Source organism: Centruroides sculpturatus, unplaced genomic scaffold (assembly GCF_000671375.1).
Source record: "Centruroides sculpturatus isolate CEXI.00-Female unplaced genomic scaffold, Cexi_2.0 scaffold1709, whole genome shotgun sequence".
Lineage (NCBI taxonomy): Eukaryota > Metazoa > Arthropoda > Arachnida > Scorpiones > Buthidae > Centruroides > Centruroides sculpturatus.
The window spans coordinates 56,761-74,958 of record NW_019385874.1 but is presented as its reverse complement, the minus strand read 5'-3'; the positions used below and the strand labels follow the sequence as shown (position 1 = coordinate 74,958).

Below are 18,198 nucleotides of genomic sequence, written 5' to 3'. Positions count from 1 at the left end.
GCTAATGTTCAGAATGCGTTAAGGCTTTTCTTAATCACCACAATGCATAGTGGTCAAATATAATGAAAGCCACGTCATGAATTTCGCTTTGTGGTCGTTTTGAGTTAGCCACAACGCATTGTGGTCATTTTTTTCGCTCAATGAGCAATTTCGGTCTTTGAGCCTAACACATATACAAACAAACTATAATGATCTGATCAATTTTTATCCACATATACAAACATCATCTAGGATCAACTGGATTGTGATCAAACTAATCTGAGTGGAGGATAGGATAAAAAAGATTAAAGATGAGGACCTCCATGGTTAAAATCAAGCTTATTGTTGACAGCAAAGAAATGTGTTTAACTGTCAACAATCAAAAGTATTTAAAACTTATAAATTTCTTAAAATCTGTAATATGTCGATTATCAAAAAATTACTAGAATTACACCAATAGCAATTTGTAATTAAAAGGTTTTATTATACGTATATGTTTCCAATAAATAATGAACTTTTGTTTAATCACAGTTGAGTGATTAATCTTTTATATTGATTCCTGTAGATTTCTTCATATATGGTTGAGATGAAGGTATATTCATTATTTTTAGATGGTAAGTAGATGGCCAAGGATGGTAAGTAGATTGACGTAGATTATCTTGATCTTTAGTTATAGATTTTGATATTGCTGAGTCAAGCAATAACATATAACAGTGTTTTCAATTATGTATATTATTTTCAAATAAAAGAGAAATTACACCAAATTATAGCAGTATTTTATTGAATTTTGTGTGCCATAATTGATTGGTATTTAATCTTCTGCTTTGCTATCATTTCTTGATGTAAAAAATTATTTTTGTAAATTTCAACTGGTAATAAAATACTTAATGTTTGTTTTAGGAAGAATGAAAATATTCAAATACAGTTAGTCTCCTGATAAATAGTATATCCAAATATAGTTCTCTCTAACTGGGATAATCTGCAGAGAAAATAAACTTAGAAAATTCTCCAGATCAAACAGATAGTCTGATTCCCAAATAGAACCTGCATAATAAATCATTGAGTTTATTAATTAATTATATAATTTTATATGCAAGTATGCATTTGAAATTTTAGAGCTGAGCACAACTATAGCATTATCACTTGTTACTTTACCTTACTGTTCTGTTTAGAAACACATAGTCATATGGCCCCAATACTGCCATTCCAATTAAGTCACTCCCAAGTAGTCAGTTTCCTTTACTATTTGAAGAGAGAAATTATAAAGGTATAACTTGGTTTCTTTTTCTGAAATTTTTTTATTATTTTGGAAAATAATTATTTTTGTTTTTTTCTACTAATAATCTACTAGCCTTGACATATGACTGATCCAGATAGACGACACTAACAAACAGCTTTATTGTGACATTTTCTCGAGCAGTTTGACCCTTTGTTCCTCCATGCAATCTTTAACTTCATTCGTGGTCTTTCTCATCTGGGAATACATGCTACTTCCAAAATGCTCTGCCAGAATTTCATCTGGTCTTCTATTAACATCGATGCTGCCTACCAGACCCAGTCTTGCATAATCTTTCAGCAGTCAAAGATCACCAGCATACCAGCCCTATTGGCAAGTTCACTCTGACATCTGAGTGGTTTCGTCACATATTCCTAGATATCATTGGGCCACTTCCTCCATTCCGTGGTTTTTCTTACTGTCTCACTTGTGTTGACAGATTTACGAGATGGCTTAAGGCAATACTTATACCCAACATTTCCACCAATACAGTGGCCTACTCTGCTTGGACAGCATGTTTTGGAGTCCCAGCTTATGTCACCACAGACCAAGGATACCAGTTCAAATTCTTTTTATTCCAGGCACTCACTAAACTTTTGGGCATCTACCATATCAGGACCACTCCATATCACCTTGTATCAAATAGAATGGTGGAATGTTTTCATAGGCCATTAAAACAGCATTAACATGTCATGCTTCTGACCATTGGTGACTTGCGACTTGCCTATGATGTTAAAAATCAGCATGGTTTATTACATAATGTTTATCATTAAACAGCTATAGATAAAAACATGAACAAAAGCTCTTATTAATTTATATATTTATTTTAAACTATATGATAATGTTCAAGCTTGACCAAAGGTTGACCAAACACAACCTAATCAATATAGGAGATATAGATGAGCAGAATATTGAGGAGTTACAGCAGATTTCTGGTGAGAGCCTTACCGATGATGACCTTCAAGAACTGGCAGACCATGTAATTCATGTGGAACTAGAAAATAGAGATTCTAAACACAAAGAACCCAAAAAATTTCTCTACAAATTTCCTTAGTAAAAGTTTGATAAGATAACCAAAATTGTTTATCAAATTGTAGCAAATGATACAGATTTTGAAAGGAGTGCAAAAGCAAAATGAGACATTTTGGATGCAATCTTCTGCTACCAACATTTGCTTAAGGAAAGAAAAAAGTAACAAATGAAACTTCACGACTTCATTGAAAAAACAAGAATTTCAGAAAAGTCAGGATCTTCATCACAAAAAATGAACTTTACATTTCTGTGTGAATATGTTTATGCATTATTTAACATATATTATTATACAAATTAATAAATAACTTAAAATTAAAGTAAAATTTGTTTATTTTTGGTTGCATGTTCTCCTATCCCTATTTATTCTGTTAAAATGACTTCATTTAACGCTGTTTTGCTTAGCGCTTTGTTGTTTAGGAACGCATCCCCCGTGTTAAGTGGGGTTTTACTGTACTTCACTGAGGAAGGCCTATGGTATTAAGTCGAAACATTAGGTTGTATTTTATTTCTTAAAAACTTTGTAAATAATTATTATTATGAAAATTGATTGCGACAGTTCTGACAGAGATCAACTACAGGGAAAAGATAAACTTCTGGCTTCAACAGTAGCCTACAGAGAAGGGTCAATTGTGAGAAATGACTTTGTCAAATGTGGAACTTTTTGTCATGGAGTTAACATTTTTTTTATTATTTATTGAAATTTTTTAAGAAATTAAAAATTTTTTAATTTCTTCAGATTTTGATAGATGCTTAAATTATCAATATGAAATAAGCTGATTATGATCAAACCCTAGTTGAAACTATTGTCATGTAAACTGAATTTGAAATCTGAATTTAGCAGTGTCTTTTTTTATTTTAAATTATATATTAAATCACTAAAAGGTAATAAGGTATAACTTGATAAATGAGGTATTTTTAAAACATTAATAAATACAGTTGACCCCCCCATAACACGGGTTCCTATAGTTTAGATTCCTATATCACGGCGAAAAAATTGCGACAGTATTCGTACAAACATGCTTAAAAAACTCCTATAATTCGGTAAAACGTCATCGCTTACTCGTGTCACGACAGGATTGCACAAACTGTTGAGTTTAAATGAGCAGCGGACCTACCAAAAACCATTTATTATTTAACGTCCATAAAAATTATATTTATATTAATGATGTCTCTAAAGTTCAGCGAATTTTTTGCCAAAAAAAATAATTTATCAGGAAGCATGCGAATGCCATTTGATGACAATCTCCATGATGAAAAGCTTAAGCAACGGCGTAGTCGAACGGTGCACACTTGGTAAGTAATCCTAAAATTTTTTGTTTATAGCATAGTTTATATGGATAATTCCCAAAAAATTATACGTATTTTGGAAATGTTGTGTCGAATTAGTCTAGAATCAATTAATTTTATGGAAGAAACCTTTCAAACAGCCGTAGTCCGTAAACTGCATACGTGCCGGGCTGTGATTGGTTGGACTCCTAGAAGCTGGATTCATAAAAACTACCGTGTTATAGGGGGTATCTACCGTGTTATAGGGGGGGTCGATTGTACAGCATTTGGTTGTTATGTAAATATCTAAAAGGAAGGTAATTGTTAAAATTCAAAACTTCTTTATCAATTGATTATCCAAGATAAAATTATTTTAAAAGAGGCATAAAAGAATAACCAAAATAAAAACTAATTTACTTCTCTTCAATGTCTTTATTGTAATAAATGCATTTTGATTCAATAATCACATCAGTATCACATATTTCATCTTTTTGACAGTCATAAAAACAATAAAATTTGCATATTAATATAACATCATATAATATACATCTTACTTTACATTATACTGTATTACTTAGATATCTTTAACCTTCCAACAATTTCTCATTTATTTTATCAACATCATCTAGAATTATATGCCACTCCAGAGAAACTATTACACCTGTGTTTGAATTTATCACATTTACATTTTTTCTTGCAATTTTTTTCTGTTACAATAAAATGTTTATTATTTTTTTTATATCTTATATAATATTATTTTACAGTTATTTTCTTTTTGGTGTATTATCCATTGTGATCATTGATATTTAAGTTTTAAAGCTGTTATGTGTTCTTTTATTGTATTTTTAACTCTGTTCTTATTTCTCCAATGTATACTCCTGTATATTACAATCACATTTTAATTCATATATTATGCCCATCTTGTATAATTCTTCTTTACTTAATTTTTTCTTTTTTACTCCTGTAATATTTAGTTTATTAGTTAATTAAGGAACTAAGTTGATGCCTACCTGTTTCAATTTATTTTTTGCTTTTCAAAAAGTCTTCTTATATATGGAAAACTAAGATCTATTTTGTATTTTTTTATCTTTAACCCAAAATCTATTTTCTTCATATTCCTTTTTCCATTTATGTAATAAATATTTTGGATAATTATTTTCTGTATATTTTAGCAATATGTTTATCACTATCTGTTGTTAATGTTGTTCTACAATAAATTTTTCTTAATTCTGTAACAAAATTCTTTTTTAAATGTACTATATGAATGGTATTTAGTAGTTTTATCTATGTTACAGTATTTTTTAGACATTCTGAACAATAATCTATTATTTTTTTGTTCTCATGTTAAGATCTAGTTTTACCTTGAATAAACAGTTGGTAAAGAAGTTTTGGATTTTAACAACTAACTACATTTTAGATATTTAAATTTTAAATTATATATGTTGATAATTTCAAACTAGGAAAGTACCTTGCAATCTAATAAAATATTAATTTATTTTATACTTCAAGAAATAAATTTTCTGAAATATTGTAAAGTAAAAATTATTGTAATAAATTAAACAAGTTAAAAAACTGTGACAATAACAGTAGACTTTTAGTTATACAAACTGGACTGTCATTTTTTCTCCTCACTCAAAGAAGTCTTATGGTTCTTTGCTTAAGGTACCACATTCTAAACAAAGCCATCTTACCATTAGGTGTTTCTAGAAGAAATCAGACATGCACAACACACAAAGAAAGTATGAGAAATATAAAAGACATAAACTACACCACAAAACACCGGGATGTGTTAAATACTGCACTCTTAGAACCTATAACTGATCCCTAATGGGAATACTATACACTCCAGGGAGTTTGTTCTGGTTGGGGTGATCTTTTCCATTGTGAATGATGTCAAAGATGGTTGGACATTTTCTGTACGCAATCTGAATATGTTGTTTTTAGGTACGGATCGTTTACATTGGATCCACAAAATGCTCCTTGGAAGTCAGAGTACAGGAACATATAGTGGACATACATCATCAGAGAAATACTTCTACCATCACCACATACGCCGCCGACCTGGGCATTGAGGCAGCCTTCCACCAGGCGAAGCTCATACATACTACATCACACGCCAAATACCTTAAGTGGCTAGAGGCCATTCACATTTATAAATCAACCCTCAATGACAACTGCATCAATTTTACGGATGAGTTGGTTCTGTCGCCGGCCTGCAGGTGTTGATGGACTCCGAACGTTAAGGTCACAATATGTCAACCAGACGAACATGCATGCGTCTCATGTAACACCTAATATTTCTTGAATTTCTGTAATGGTTTGCTCTGTCCCATCAGTTATTCTGTTTCACACCTGAAGATCTCACAGCAGTTTGAAAATGTCTGTGGTGATCTTTATCTTGCATTTTTTATACCACACCAGTTATAGGTTCTAAGAGTGTAGTATAAAAAACATATCACGCTGGCCAGAGAGACTTTTGGAAAAGACCTTTTGCAGGACAATGAGAACACTCTTGGAAATCATAAAAATGTATTCACAAATATCTTCACTGAGGTGTTGTGCACTGCTTTTGCACATTTCTTGTGGACATTGTGAGAGTTGTTTTTGAAAGAGCTCACATTGTCATCTAAAAGGAAGTATAACAGGCTGACAATAGAATCAAAACTAGACATCATCAATCATTTAAACAAAGAAGAAAGTGGAGTTGTTGTGGCAGTATGCCATTTTGTATATATTAATTTAAGTATAGTTTTAGTCTTCTTTGTTCTTTGCTTTCCCTTCTAGAACTTCCTATCCCTTTCTAATCCTTCTTCTGTCCGCATGGGGGGTCTGTTCCAAGAAATATCAAACAATAGAAAGAACAATGATGGGCCAAAAGGGGAAGTAAAAGGAGGTCATTCTTGAGCTGGATCTTGGATAGAACACACAGAGGTCCTTGTGGTCTGAGGAGATCAGAAAGGACGTGCAGAGCAGTTAAGCTTTGGCGAGTACTATGTGGCTCAATAAGAGACTCGATAAAGAGTGCTTTTTTTTCAAAGCAAGAGATTTTGGATTATCACAAAATTTGGAGAATCAACTGAACTGCCTTGCGTGACAAAAGACAAGAGAAAAGCAAGAAGACTTGTCCCCAGTGGACCCCATTTTGCAAGTGAAGAACGGTATTCCCCAAAAATCCCAGGTACTTTTCACAACTAATCTTTCTATCTACCCTCTTTTAATTTCCATTTCTTATTTTCATTTAGATTGTAAGGTAGTTTTTAAGTTAATATTAATTTCGGGTTATTTTTGTTACGTGCAAAATTTTTTTTTGTCTGTACTCGTGTGTATTTCCGACATGGGAAAATCACTGGTGTTCAGCCTTAGTTGGGTTTCCAACAAAAGATCCTGTGATACTTGTTTTATGCCTTGTAAATAAACTTATATTAATTGTTTCTGTTCACGAGTCATGTCTTGGTATTCCTTATATCTCTTTCGTCGGCAAATTATATACACACATAACTATCACATTGTTTAGCCAGAAGTCATAACATAAGCCACTCATAGGAGTATGCAGGATTGACAGCTAGAGGCCTAGGGAAGTGGAGTAAGGAGTGTAAATACAGCATCAAGAAGGAACTTTCATGACTACCCTAGTAGTCTTTGCCTATGATAATGATGTGTGTGTTGCATTAGATTAAGTATGACTTTTATGCCATTTCTCCAACTTAACAGCACTTCATTGCCTGAAAAGAACAGTATATAACTATCCTTTTCAGGCAATGAAGTGGTATGGAAAAGGTTCATTTATTTGCATAAATAACCTTTTCCATAATGTCACTAGACAGTTGTGTTGTTAATTTTGTAGCAAAGATCTATTTTGTTCAAAGGAACATATGTGATTATTTCTTTTGATAAAGATAAAGTTTGGCTCTCTTTATGATTATTTTATTATCCTGACATGATGCATTAATGTAAATTTTTTAGCATTATATGGTTTGGTGTTCAGTTATCCAAACCACCTTCAGTCCCCATGATCTTAGTTCTAGTCTACCTATAAAAGCATTTATTTATAAGTAATATCATTAAAAAACACATCAATAATTTATTTTCTAAATAAAATTATTAATTCCAGGTTAAAAAATTTGTTGAAGCATGGTGCTAAGAAAAGTATATTTACTACCTTTATTATTGTTTGTTTTGATTCCTGTAACATTTCTGATCACGTAAGTATTAAGAAATTTTGTCAGATATTCTAAAAATACTAAATATTTTCAAATAACATTTATCTTGAATTAATACATTTTTAGATACGTCATATCTATCTGTCTTCATCATGTTGAAATTGAGTTTCCATATATCAGTGATACAGGAACTTACATCCCAGAGAGTTGTATTTTTGGAGAATTGCTAACTATTGTAGCACTTTTTTGTAAGTTCTGTATTTTGATTTTTATACATATTAAAGAAAATAATGATTAATATTATACTAATATTATATGCAATAGTGGTTAAAATTAAAATAAATGTTAAATGAATTGAATTTACAAGTTTAATTTTTAAACTAACCATCATCAAACAAAACTACTTTATTTGGAGATACTTTAATGCAGTGGTCCCCAACCATTTTATTGCCACGGACCAGTCAACGTTTGATATTTTACCGCGGCCCACTGATGGTATTATTTAAAACTGAAAATTTAGGGGTTAAATATTGTAGCTGAATTAATCAATGCACCTTCAACAATGGATGAAATCTTAAGAATTCTCTTTCACCTCTCCGATGTCAGCATTGTAGAGAAGTGTAAAATTTATAACCACTCAGTTATAAACCCGAGGGACAAGAACTCCTTTTCCCATACTTGTCAATATCTTCTTATTTTTTTGAATCAAATGCTGCTGTTATAGTCTCCCTCCCCCATTGTTTACTCTAGTGGAGTCTATTCCATCTTCTTTTCTTTTGACACTGTTATTCCACTTTCAGCTGTCTGACTGAAGACAATGACCCATAGGGTCAAAAACATTAGCATTATTTAAACTTCACCCACTGTTAAAGCTGCATTGATTCATTCATTCATAGTAGTTAGTTAATCCTTATAAATATTGTAATTATATGAAAAATATTATTTAAATAGTAATGGCAACAACCTATGTGAAATTTAAGCAAGTAGAACAATACTATCGTGATCATCTATCAGCAGAGTCTAGTAAAGTTTTGAAGTTCAATCTTGCAAGTTTATGGATGGGATGGATAGGTGCATTTGGAGTGACCTTAGTTGCAAATTTCCAGGTAAACTTTCTGAAATTTTTGAGATTTTAAAAACTATTTTAATTGAATTATTTATTATTTGTTTCTTTGTAGGAAACCTCTGTGTCAATAGTACATTTTATTGGTACCTTTATAGCTTTTGGATCTGGCATAGTATATATGTGGCTTCAAACCATAATGTCTTATTATGCATATCCTCTTCTGAATTCTTTAGCAGTAGCTCGTGTCAGACTTGGATTGGCTTTAATGTCATCAGTATGTTTTATCATAAGTATCCTTTTTTTGTATTTATTATATTTGTTTTTATTACATGATTATTTTGAAAAATGTAGCGACAAAAGAAAAATTATTTTTCTGAACATAACTATTTACACAGCTATTGTAACAGGAGTTATTGCTATGAAACATTTTAATGGTAAAGATCCAACAAAATGGTATCCAAAAGATGGAGTAAGTAGTAAATTAAAATTACCAATTTTTATATTAGAGTAAATTTTCACACATAACATGGTTAAAGAATTTTTAATTCATTCTAAATCAATTAAAAATTTTTTTTTCTGTTTAAATTATTAGATTTTCCTAATTGATTCATATAATAAAGATATAGCAGACCCATATATATACTGTAAGGTCTCTTTTCATGCGGATTATTTTTATGCGATTTTGAAGTTGTGCGGTTTGTATTTCATTCAAAAATTTCTTGGACAAACATACATATAGGCTTAAAAAATAATACAATTAATATTACATTTTGTTAAAAAATAAAAATTTGCCANCTTTCTATGTAGGCTACCGTTTGCCGTAAAATGTTATTTTACGGCAAACGGTAGCCTACATAGAAATGGTCCCCAACCATTTCTATGTAGACATCTGGATGTGAATATATTATGACTTTGGAATAGTATATACAATTGGAATAGTATATACAATTGAATATAGACATCAATTGTATGACTATACATACATAGATGAGTCTTTATCAATTTTCTGTCCCTTCATCTATGTATGTATAGTCAAAAAGAAATATATTTTCTATAAATGTCATAATTTGTCCTGGCAAATTTTTATTTTTTAACAAAATGTAATATTAATTGTGTTATGCTACCGCTAGAGGATTTTATTAACTGTTTTACATTTTACGGCGAACGGTAGCCTACATAGAAAGGCCGACTTCGCCGGTGGAATTGTTATTGCCTCGTACAGAGTGNAGGTAATAAGGTATAACTTGATAAATGAGGTATTTTTAAAACATTAATAAATACAGTTGACCCCCCCATAACACGGGTTCCTATAGTTTAGATTCCTATATCACGGCGAAAAAATTGCGACAGTATTCGTACAAACATGCTTAAAAAACTCCTATAATTCGGTAAAACGTCATCGCTTACTCGTGTCACGACAGGATTGCACAAACTGTTGAGTTTAAATGAGCAGCGGACCTACCAAAAACCATTTATTATTTAACGTCCATAAAAATTATATTTATATTAATGATGTCTCTAAAGTTCAGCGAATTTTTTGCCAAAAAAAATAATTTATCAGGAAGCATGCGAATGCCATTTGATGACAATCTCCATGATGAAAAGCTTAAGCAACGGCGTAGTCGAACGGTGCACACTTGGTAAGTAATCCTAAAATTTTTTGTTTATAGCATAGTTTATATGGATAATTCCCAAAAAATTATACGTATTTTGGAAATGTTGTGTCGAATTAGTCTAGAATCAATTAATTTTATGGAAGAAACCTTTCAAACAGCCGTAGTCCGTAAACTGCATACGTGCCGGGCTGTGATTGGTTGGACTCCTAGAAGCTGGATTCATAAAAACTACCGTGTTATAGGGGGTATCTACCGTGTTATAGGGGGGGTCGATTGTACAGCATTTGGTTGTTATGTAAATATCTAAAAGGAAGGTAATTGTTAAAATTCAAAACTTCTTTATCAATTGATTATCCAAGATAAAATTATTTTAAAAGAGGCATAAAAGAATAACCAAAATAAAAACTAATTTACTTCTCTTCAATGTCTTTATTGTAATAAATGCATTTTGATTCAATAATCACATCAGTATCACATATTTCATCTTTTTGACAGTCATAAAAACAATAAAATTTGCATATTAATATAACATCATATAATATACATCTTACTTTACATTATACTGTATTACTTAGATATCTTTAACCTTCCAACAATTTCTCATTTATTTTATCAACATCATCTAGAATTATATGCCACTCCAGAGAAACTATTACACCTGTGTTTGAATTTATCACATTTACATTTTTTCTTGCAATTTTTTTCTGTTACAATAAAATGTTTTTTATTTTTTTTATATCTTATATAATATTATTTTACAGTTATTTTCTTTTTGGTGTATTATCCATTGTGATCATTGATATTTAAGTTTTAAAGCTGTTATGTGTTCTTTTATTGTATTTTTAACTCTGTTCTTATTTCTCCAATGTATACTCCTGTATATTACAATCACATTTTAATTCATATATTATGCCCATCTTGTATAATTCTTCTTTACTTAATTTTTTCTTTTTTACTCCTGTAATATTTAGTTTATTAGTTAATTAAGGAACTAAGTTGATGCCTACCTGTTTCAATTTATTTTTTGCTTTTCAAAAAGTCTTCTTATATATGGAAAACTAAGATCTATTTTGTATTTTTTTATCTTTAACCCAAAATCTATTTTCTTCATATTCCTTTTTCCATTTATGTAATAAATATTTTGGATAATTATTTTCTGTATATTTTAGCAATATGTTTATCACTATCTGTTGTTAATGTTGTTCTACAATAAATTTTTCTTAATTCTGTAACAAAATTCTTTTTTAAATGTACTATATGAATGGTATTTAGTAGTTTTATCTATGTTACAGTATTTTTTAGACATTCTGAACAATAATCTATTATTTTTTTGTTCTCATGTTAAGATCTAGTTTTACCTTGAATAAACAGTTGGTAAAGAAGTTTTGGATTTTAACAACTAACTACATTTTAGATATTTAAATTTTAATATTTGTGTATATTACTAACAAATACTCAATTATTGATTTCACAAAGAAATATGTTTAAATCCTCTTAACTGAGTCTATATACAACAGTTGAAAAATAATATTTAAAAAAATTGTTGTTAAGAACTAGTAATCATCAATGACTTAATATAAATTTGCCAAAGATTCATATTATTCTTAAAATGCTTATATTAGAAACAATATAATATATTTTGTCATTGATGATGTATTTTCAATAATATAAGTTTTAAAAAGTTTGCTTTGATCTTGTCAAAATAATATAAAATCTATATACATTATATACAAAAACCCTATTTACATCTATGTACTTATGAAATTCTCATTGCACAGCAGTTAAGTATATACACTATACAGAAATTAAAATTTATCACAAAAATCATTCTTATAAAACATATTTATTACCATAATCAAAAGAAGTTTCTGTATAGGATAGGACAGGGTGCTGGAAAAGAACTAACAGATTACAGAAACTCATTTATTAGGAAAATAGATACAGCTACAAGATTTTCTCTAATTAGTGAACAAGACTTCTCATCTTTAAGCAATCTAAATATGTGCACCCTGCATTACTCTCACAAGATTAAAATACTCAATCTCTCTCTATATGTTACATAACATGACTTTAGTGACAGTTCTGAATGCCTTTGTTAGGCAACCTTTTAATGTTTCAATATCTATAACAGGTATTTGATAAACCAGGTTCTTCACATAATGCACAAGAAAAAGCTAAAAGGGATTATGTCAAGAACAGGATGGAAACTGAACAGGTTCATCTCACCCCATCCATCAGTTAAGAAAAGCTTCATTCAAAAGTTCTATTTATAATGACAGAAGCATTTTCTGGTTTTGTAATGTAGAAAAACTTTAAATTTTGCTGACAATTACTGAAAACCACATGTTGGTCTGTTTTCCTTCAATACATAATATTTTCAAAATCCACCAGTTCTGTTTTTAGATCTAAAAATCCTGTACTATATATTGAACTAAGTTATGTGAGAAAGAATTGTAAAATATGAATTATCTAAGAAAGAATTTTATATATATAATGTGAATACTATATCTGTGATCTTCAATATTAAAACTGATAATTAAATTAAAAAGATTTTCCAAATGATTTACTTATCTTTATTACACAATTGATTAGAATTAAAAATTTACAAATAGACATTAGAACTGAATCTTGAATGGAAAATTAATCATAAACATGTAAAATACAGATGCCAAGTACTAAATGACTATTAAATTTGTATTCTGTACAACATTCAATTACAACAAAGGTTCATTAATCCAGCACCTATGAGATCAGAGTGGTTCTAGATTATCAATAATGTCTGATTACCTGATGTTTTTGTATTATCACAAAATTTGAAAAGTTATATTAAATTGAACAGTGTAGACATTGCTGTACATTTTTACACCAGTGAATACTGCTGTATGTTTTCAATTTTTTACATATGCTATTTAATCAGCTCTGAAGATGCTACAGTGTATTACTACACTGTGTTAAGATTGATTGAAAAACCTGCAGAAACATTAATGAACACATTTGATTTCATGCGATATAATTTGATTAATGAACATGTCGATTTCATGCAAGAACGTTATTGCATGAAATCAACATTCATAATGATTAATGTGCATATAATATTTATTTTCCAGATATGTAATATATTTAGCTCAGAGTCTTTAGTGCACCATGTGTCCAAACAAATTCCAATTTGCAGAATATTAGCAAGCCAGATTATTATTATACAATTCTGGATTATTGGATACTTGTCAGGAGGGTACCAGATTACCAGATATTCTGGATTGTCAGCTGCTAATTAACAAACATCTACTGTATTATTCAATACTTTATCTAATTGGCAGAAAAGAGAAAAAATAAATATTTGATTTGGCTTCGTATTATTTTACTGTTTGATTAATCTTTGTCAAATAATTTTTTCCTTCATATATGAAGATTAAAATAAATTTATAATATCCATAAATTAATAGTAAAATTTTAATAAAATAAACCAACAATATATAATGAAAATATTTTGATATACTTTTTTAATATAGTCTCTTTAATAATTAAGGCATTTGTTGCAGCATATAAATAATAAGTACAGTAGAAACTTGATAAGTCATCACTCAATAATTCATCATGTTCTATAATTCATCACCTTGAAAAGGTGTTATTTTTAGATGATTTTAGACAGAAATCACAAACTTCTGTTAACAGTGATTGGGAAAGCTAAGAAACAAAGAGCTCTAAAAAAATTTTAATAAAAAATTATTGTTTGTTGATTATTACACTCAAAAATAAATGGATTAACAAATTTTTACAGCCTGGTTTCATAATGTATTTGTAATTCAGATGAAATTGTATCTTAAATCTAAAAACTTACCAGAAAAAGCACTTTTAATTTTGGACAATGCCCTAGCTTATCCATTAATAAAGATATAAAATGCATTTTTCTTCCTTCCAATACCTCTCTGATTCAGCTGATGGATCAGTGAGTGACTGAAAATTTTTGTTCAATAATTTATTTCTTTTGATATGGGTAGAATTTTGATAAATTTTGAAAACAATACACTATTAAACATGCAGTTTTCAACATCGTCGAAGCATGAAATAACGTTCCAAATGAAACAATGTCTCCAAGTTGGAGCAAAATTTGGCTATCAGATGTACTTAGCAGAAGTAACAGTGATGAAAACAAACAATTGCTGGATGTTGTTTCTCAAATGTGTAACGACACTTACACATTAGAGAAACATCATCCATCAATTAGAATAGGGTGATGTAAATGACTTGCTTAATGTGGATAGCTCAGATTTGGTATATGAAATTTTGAACGATAGGGAAATAATAGAACAAGTAACAAACAAGGATGTAAACAATAAAGAAGCAGATAAAGATAATAGTGATAAATATGACATATCTAATTCTTGATGCAAAGAAGTTGAGGAAATGTTATTAAAATGCATTAAACAGCAAAATGAGGCAGAAATTCAGAACTTAATCACAATGAGGTGTGTGTGCAACTTCACAATCATGAAGGGGAAAAAAAAAATAGTTCATAAAAAACACCTCTCTATAAACAAACAAATTTAGCTTGAACATCTTAAATATATTTTTCAGCAAGGCTTTGATTTATTTGATTTTCAGCAAGGCAACTTCTTTTCATAAGTCTGCATCAGGTTCAGCAAGATGATGCAAACTTTAAGTTTAAAAAAATGTTTGAACATCAGTTAGAACTTAAAGTTCAAACCTTTTAAACCTGATGCAGACTTATGAAAAGCTGTCTAAAACATTTGTTTAAATAAATCAAAGTAGTCTTGCTGATAAAAGTATTTAAGGTGTTGTTCAAGCAAAAAAATAGTTAAACAAATAATACAGTTTTTTAAAATGTAATATGTACACACAAACAAAAACAAAAGAACAATTTTTTATAACATTCTGGCAAAATTTAAAATATGTAAGGTATTTTTTAAGTTATATTCTTGGCTTTTTGTAAAAAATAGGTTATAAGTTATATATTAAATTAATTAAAACTACAAAAGTATTTCAATTATTATTCCTAGATTTTCTATAATTTGTTGCCCCTTCAATTCTGGACATGATGAATTATCAAGTTTCTACTGTATATCCAACATGAATGAATATACAATATTCATGAACATATTCAATGTACAATAAAAATGCATACATGACATTAGAGTTCTCTCTCTCTCACATCAGGTGATTACACATCAGGTCTTTGTGAGCAAAGCAAGATTTATTCATCTGTCTTGCTTGAATTGAATGAACACACTTCATTGTCTCTCTTATTTGACTGTAAAGGTTGTCAGCTCCATGTGTCTATTGCAGGAAAAAAATTTGCTAGATAAACTTAAGATTTTGCCAGAAATTGTCTCTCCCATAAAGCTCTTAAGTCTTCTTTGAATACTGTTCAAAAGCCTAGCATTACAGTCAATAGGATGTCCACTCATCTGTCTCCCATACTATAATGAATTGCTGCCTTAAGCAAGCAGTGAAAACATTCCACCATATAATTTGCTGCTGAATGATATTAATTTGTGTCTATCTGGTTAATATCCAGTAGTGACAATAGTGAACAGAAAAGTTCTGATTCAAATTATTGTCCCTGATCTGTGGTCAATGCAAGGAGAGTGCCAAAATAACAATCAACTAGTACAAAATGCCTTTGCTATTGGTTTTACCCATTTCCATGGACATAAAGATTTCTGGACCACTTTATAATTGACCAATATAATACAGTTTAATAAAATTGATTGTCTAGTTACAGATGGTACATACTGAAGGATATTAACAATACTTAAAAAACACATCCAAGCACAAACAACATAATGGCTGATTCCAAAGACAAACTTTGCACCTTCCTTTCCTAGCTCACAGAACCACCTTAGTTACAAAAAATTAATTTTACTGAAATCCAACAGCCATCTAAAGTACCTATCAATGTATATGAAGATATAATGAAAGCCTTGTGATACAGAAATGGTTCCAGTATATCTACATGACCACCACATTATATCACATCATACGCTTTAAAGTGGATGCTAAGCTAAGAAAAGTATCTAGTCTTGAGTAGTATGCAGATGTATTTTTCCATGATGGCATGGAATGCAAGTTTACACCCAAACAGTTACATCCAATTTATCTAAATTCCAGCAAAATGTTCACATATCATTTTGGAAGTTGCTTAGATGGTTGAGTGTGCTAAGTTGTAACAGAATCAAATATTTGACATCTAAATTTCCTAGAAATAAAAGACCTTCCTCTATTCTTAGTAGCAACTAGTTCTCTATCATAAGCACTGTACTTGTACTCAGTAGTTGTAAGCTTACAGAAAAAGATGACTGATTTTTACTCATTTTGTTTGCTGTAGCACTCACTACCTATACCAGGGGTGGGCAAGCAAAAGTTCAGTGGGAGCCGAAATGTAGTTTTGCAAAATGCATGGGAGCCGCAGTTCTGTACTTTTTTGTTCTGTATTGCGATTTTATTATATAATATAAATACAATATAAAACAAATATTGAATTTTTTTAATAAACATATTTTCACAAAATTGTGGAAATAAAATTGTAAAAATAATAATAAAAAGCAGAAATTAACACTTTCAGCAAGAGCCTCGTGTAGAGCCACATTTGCCCATGTCGGGCTTAGGACTTAGTCCTTAAATATGTCCTTTGCAATCTAAATTTTGCTTAAGAGAGAGAAATTTTTAGTTATGCTTCTGGGAAAACTTTCCAATTAAGTTTTCATAATTTTTATTGGGTGGTTATTGCAACAAGGGATTGAGCATTATTGTGCAACAAAATAATGTCCTTGTTTGCCAAATATGGATGTTTTTCTTGAAGTTTTTCACAAAATTTTGCTATTGCTAACAGTATAAAATAGATATTTTAGATATATGTACAAATGAGGTACTAAATAATAATTACTGCTTCATTTGAATTCAAAATGCAATATTTTCCTCATATCCCACCATATACATTTCTTTCAAAGATGAAGAGCATGCTTTGTTCTAGAGATGGAGTAGCCTTTGAATCTAATCACTTTTTTTTTACAAATGACATTAGTGTATTATACCTACTTCTTATCCCCCATTATTATTGCCTTAAAATGGAGTTTACTGTGCCTATTAAGAATGAAGTTATTCTGAAGATTTTGTTCAGTAATGTCATATGGAAACCAAATCCAACTACTTGTTTATCTTTCCCAGGTGCTGCAACTACCTAATTACTGTTGATTGGGACACCAAGTTAATAATTTCTTGTCTAAATAGTTTGGCTCAGCTTTCACTTGGGTGCAGGAATTTCAGAATTTTCTTAGCTAAGAAAGTTGTCTAGAGAAATACTTATCTTCAAGATTGAAATTCCCATTCTTAAATTTTGAACCAATGCTGACATTTAAGGTTTCACTGCCATACCCACTACATATTATCAGTTGGCAATTAAAACCTTGTATCTGCATTTCCTAAAATTTTACAAGACAGCTATAAAAAAACATAGTTTCAAGGGAGCAAGATTTTGAGTATGTGGTGGTGAGTTTTTGACATCATCAGAGAGAGTGTCTAAAAGGTGCAAGCCACTTAAGAGGTTTTGGCAATACATAGAAATTGATTTTACAACACATTAACACAAAAATGTGGTTTTCTAATTATTGGAGATGAGTTTTGATTGCTGATCAACAATATATAGTTTGTTGCTGTAACTGCAGTATTTTTTTTAAATTCATATAACATTACATGCCTTAAATGTTTTTCTGAGCTCATTTTGATTGACACTGAAAATTTAATTTTTAAAAAATAATCAAAAATTGTTATGAAAATTGTTATTAA

At 30.0% G+C, this 18,198-nt stretch overlaps 1 protein-coding gene across 6 annotated transcripts in view; it reads left to right on the top strand.

Moving 5' to 3' along the window:
• The window catches only part of LOC111642676 (DNA damage-regulated autophagy modulator protein 1-like), a 34,076-nt gene that overhangs the window by 9,936 nt on the left and 5,942 nt on the right, over nucleotides 1-18,198 (top strand). For 3 of the 6 annotated variants that reach the window (XM_023389052.1, XM_023389048.1, XM_023389051.1), the window contains exons 2-6: nucleotides 7,665-7,755; nucleotides 7,840-7,961; nucleotides 8,665-8,819; nucleotides 8,892-9,069; nucleotides 9,175-9,248. In XM_023389052.1, coding sequence (XP_023244820.1) covers nucleotides 7,685-7,755; nucleotides 7,840-7,961; nucleotides 8,665-8,819; nucleotides 8,892-9,069; nucleotides 9,175-9,248 — 600 coding nt within the window. In that variant the 5' untranslated portion in view covers nucleotides 7,665-7,684. Of the gene's footprint in view, nucleotides 1-544; nucleotides 615-7,664; nucleotides 7,756-7,839; nucleotides 7,962-8,664; nucleotides 8,820-8,891; nucleotides 9,070-9,174; nucleotides 9,249-18,198 lie in introns of all 6 variants that reach the window. The other 3 variants (XM_023389047.1, XM_023389049.1, XM_023389050.1) reach the window with 2 other exon arrangements.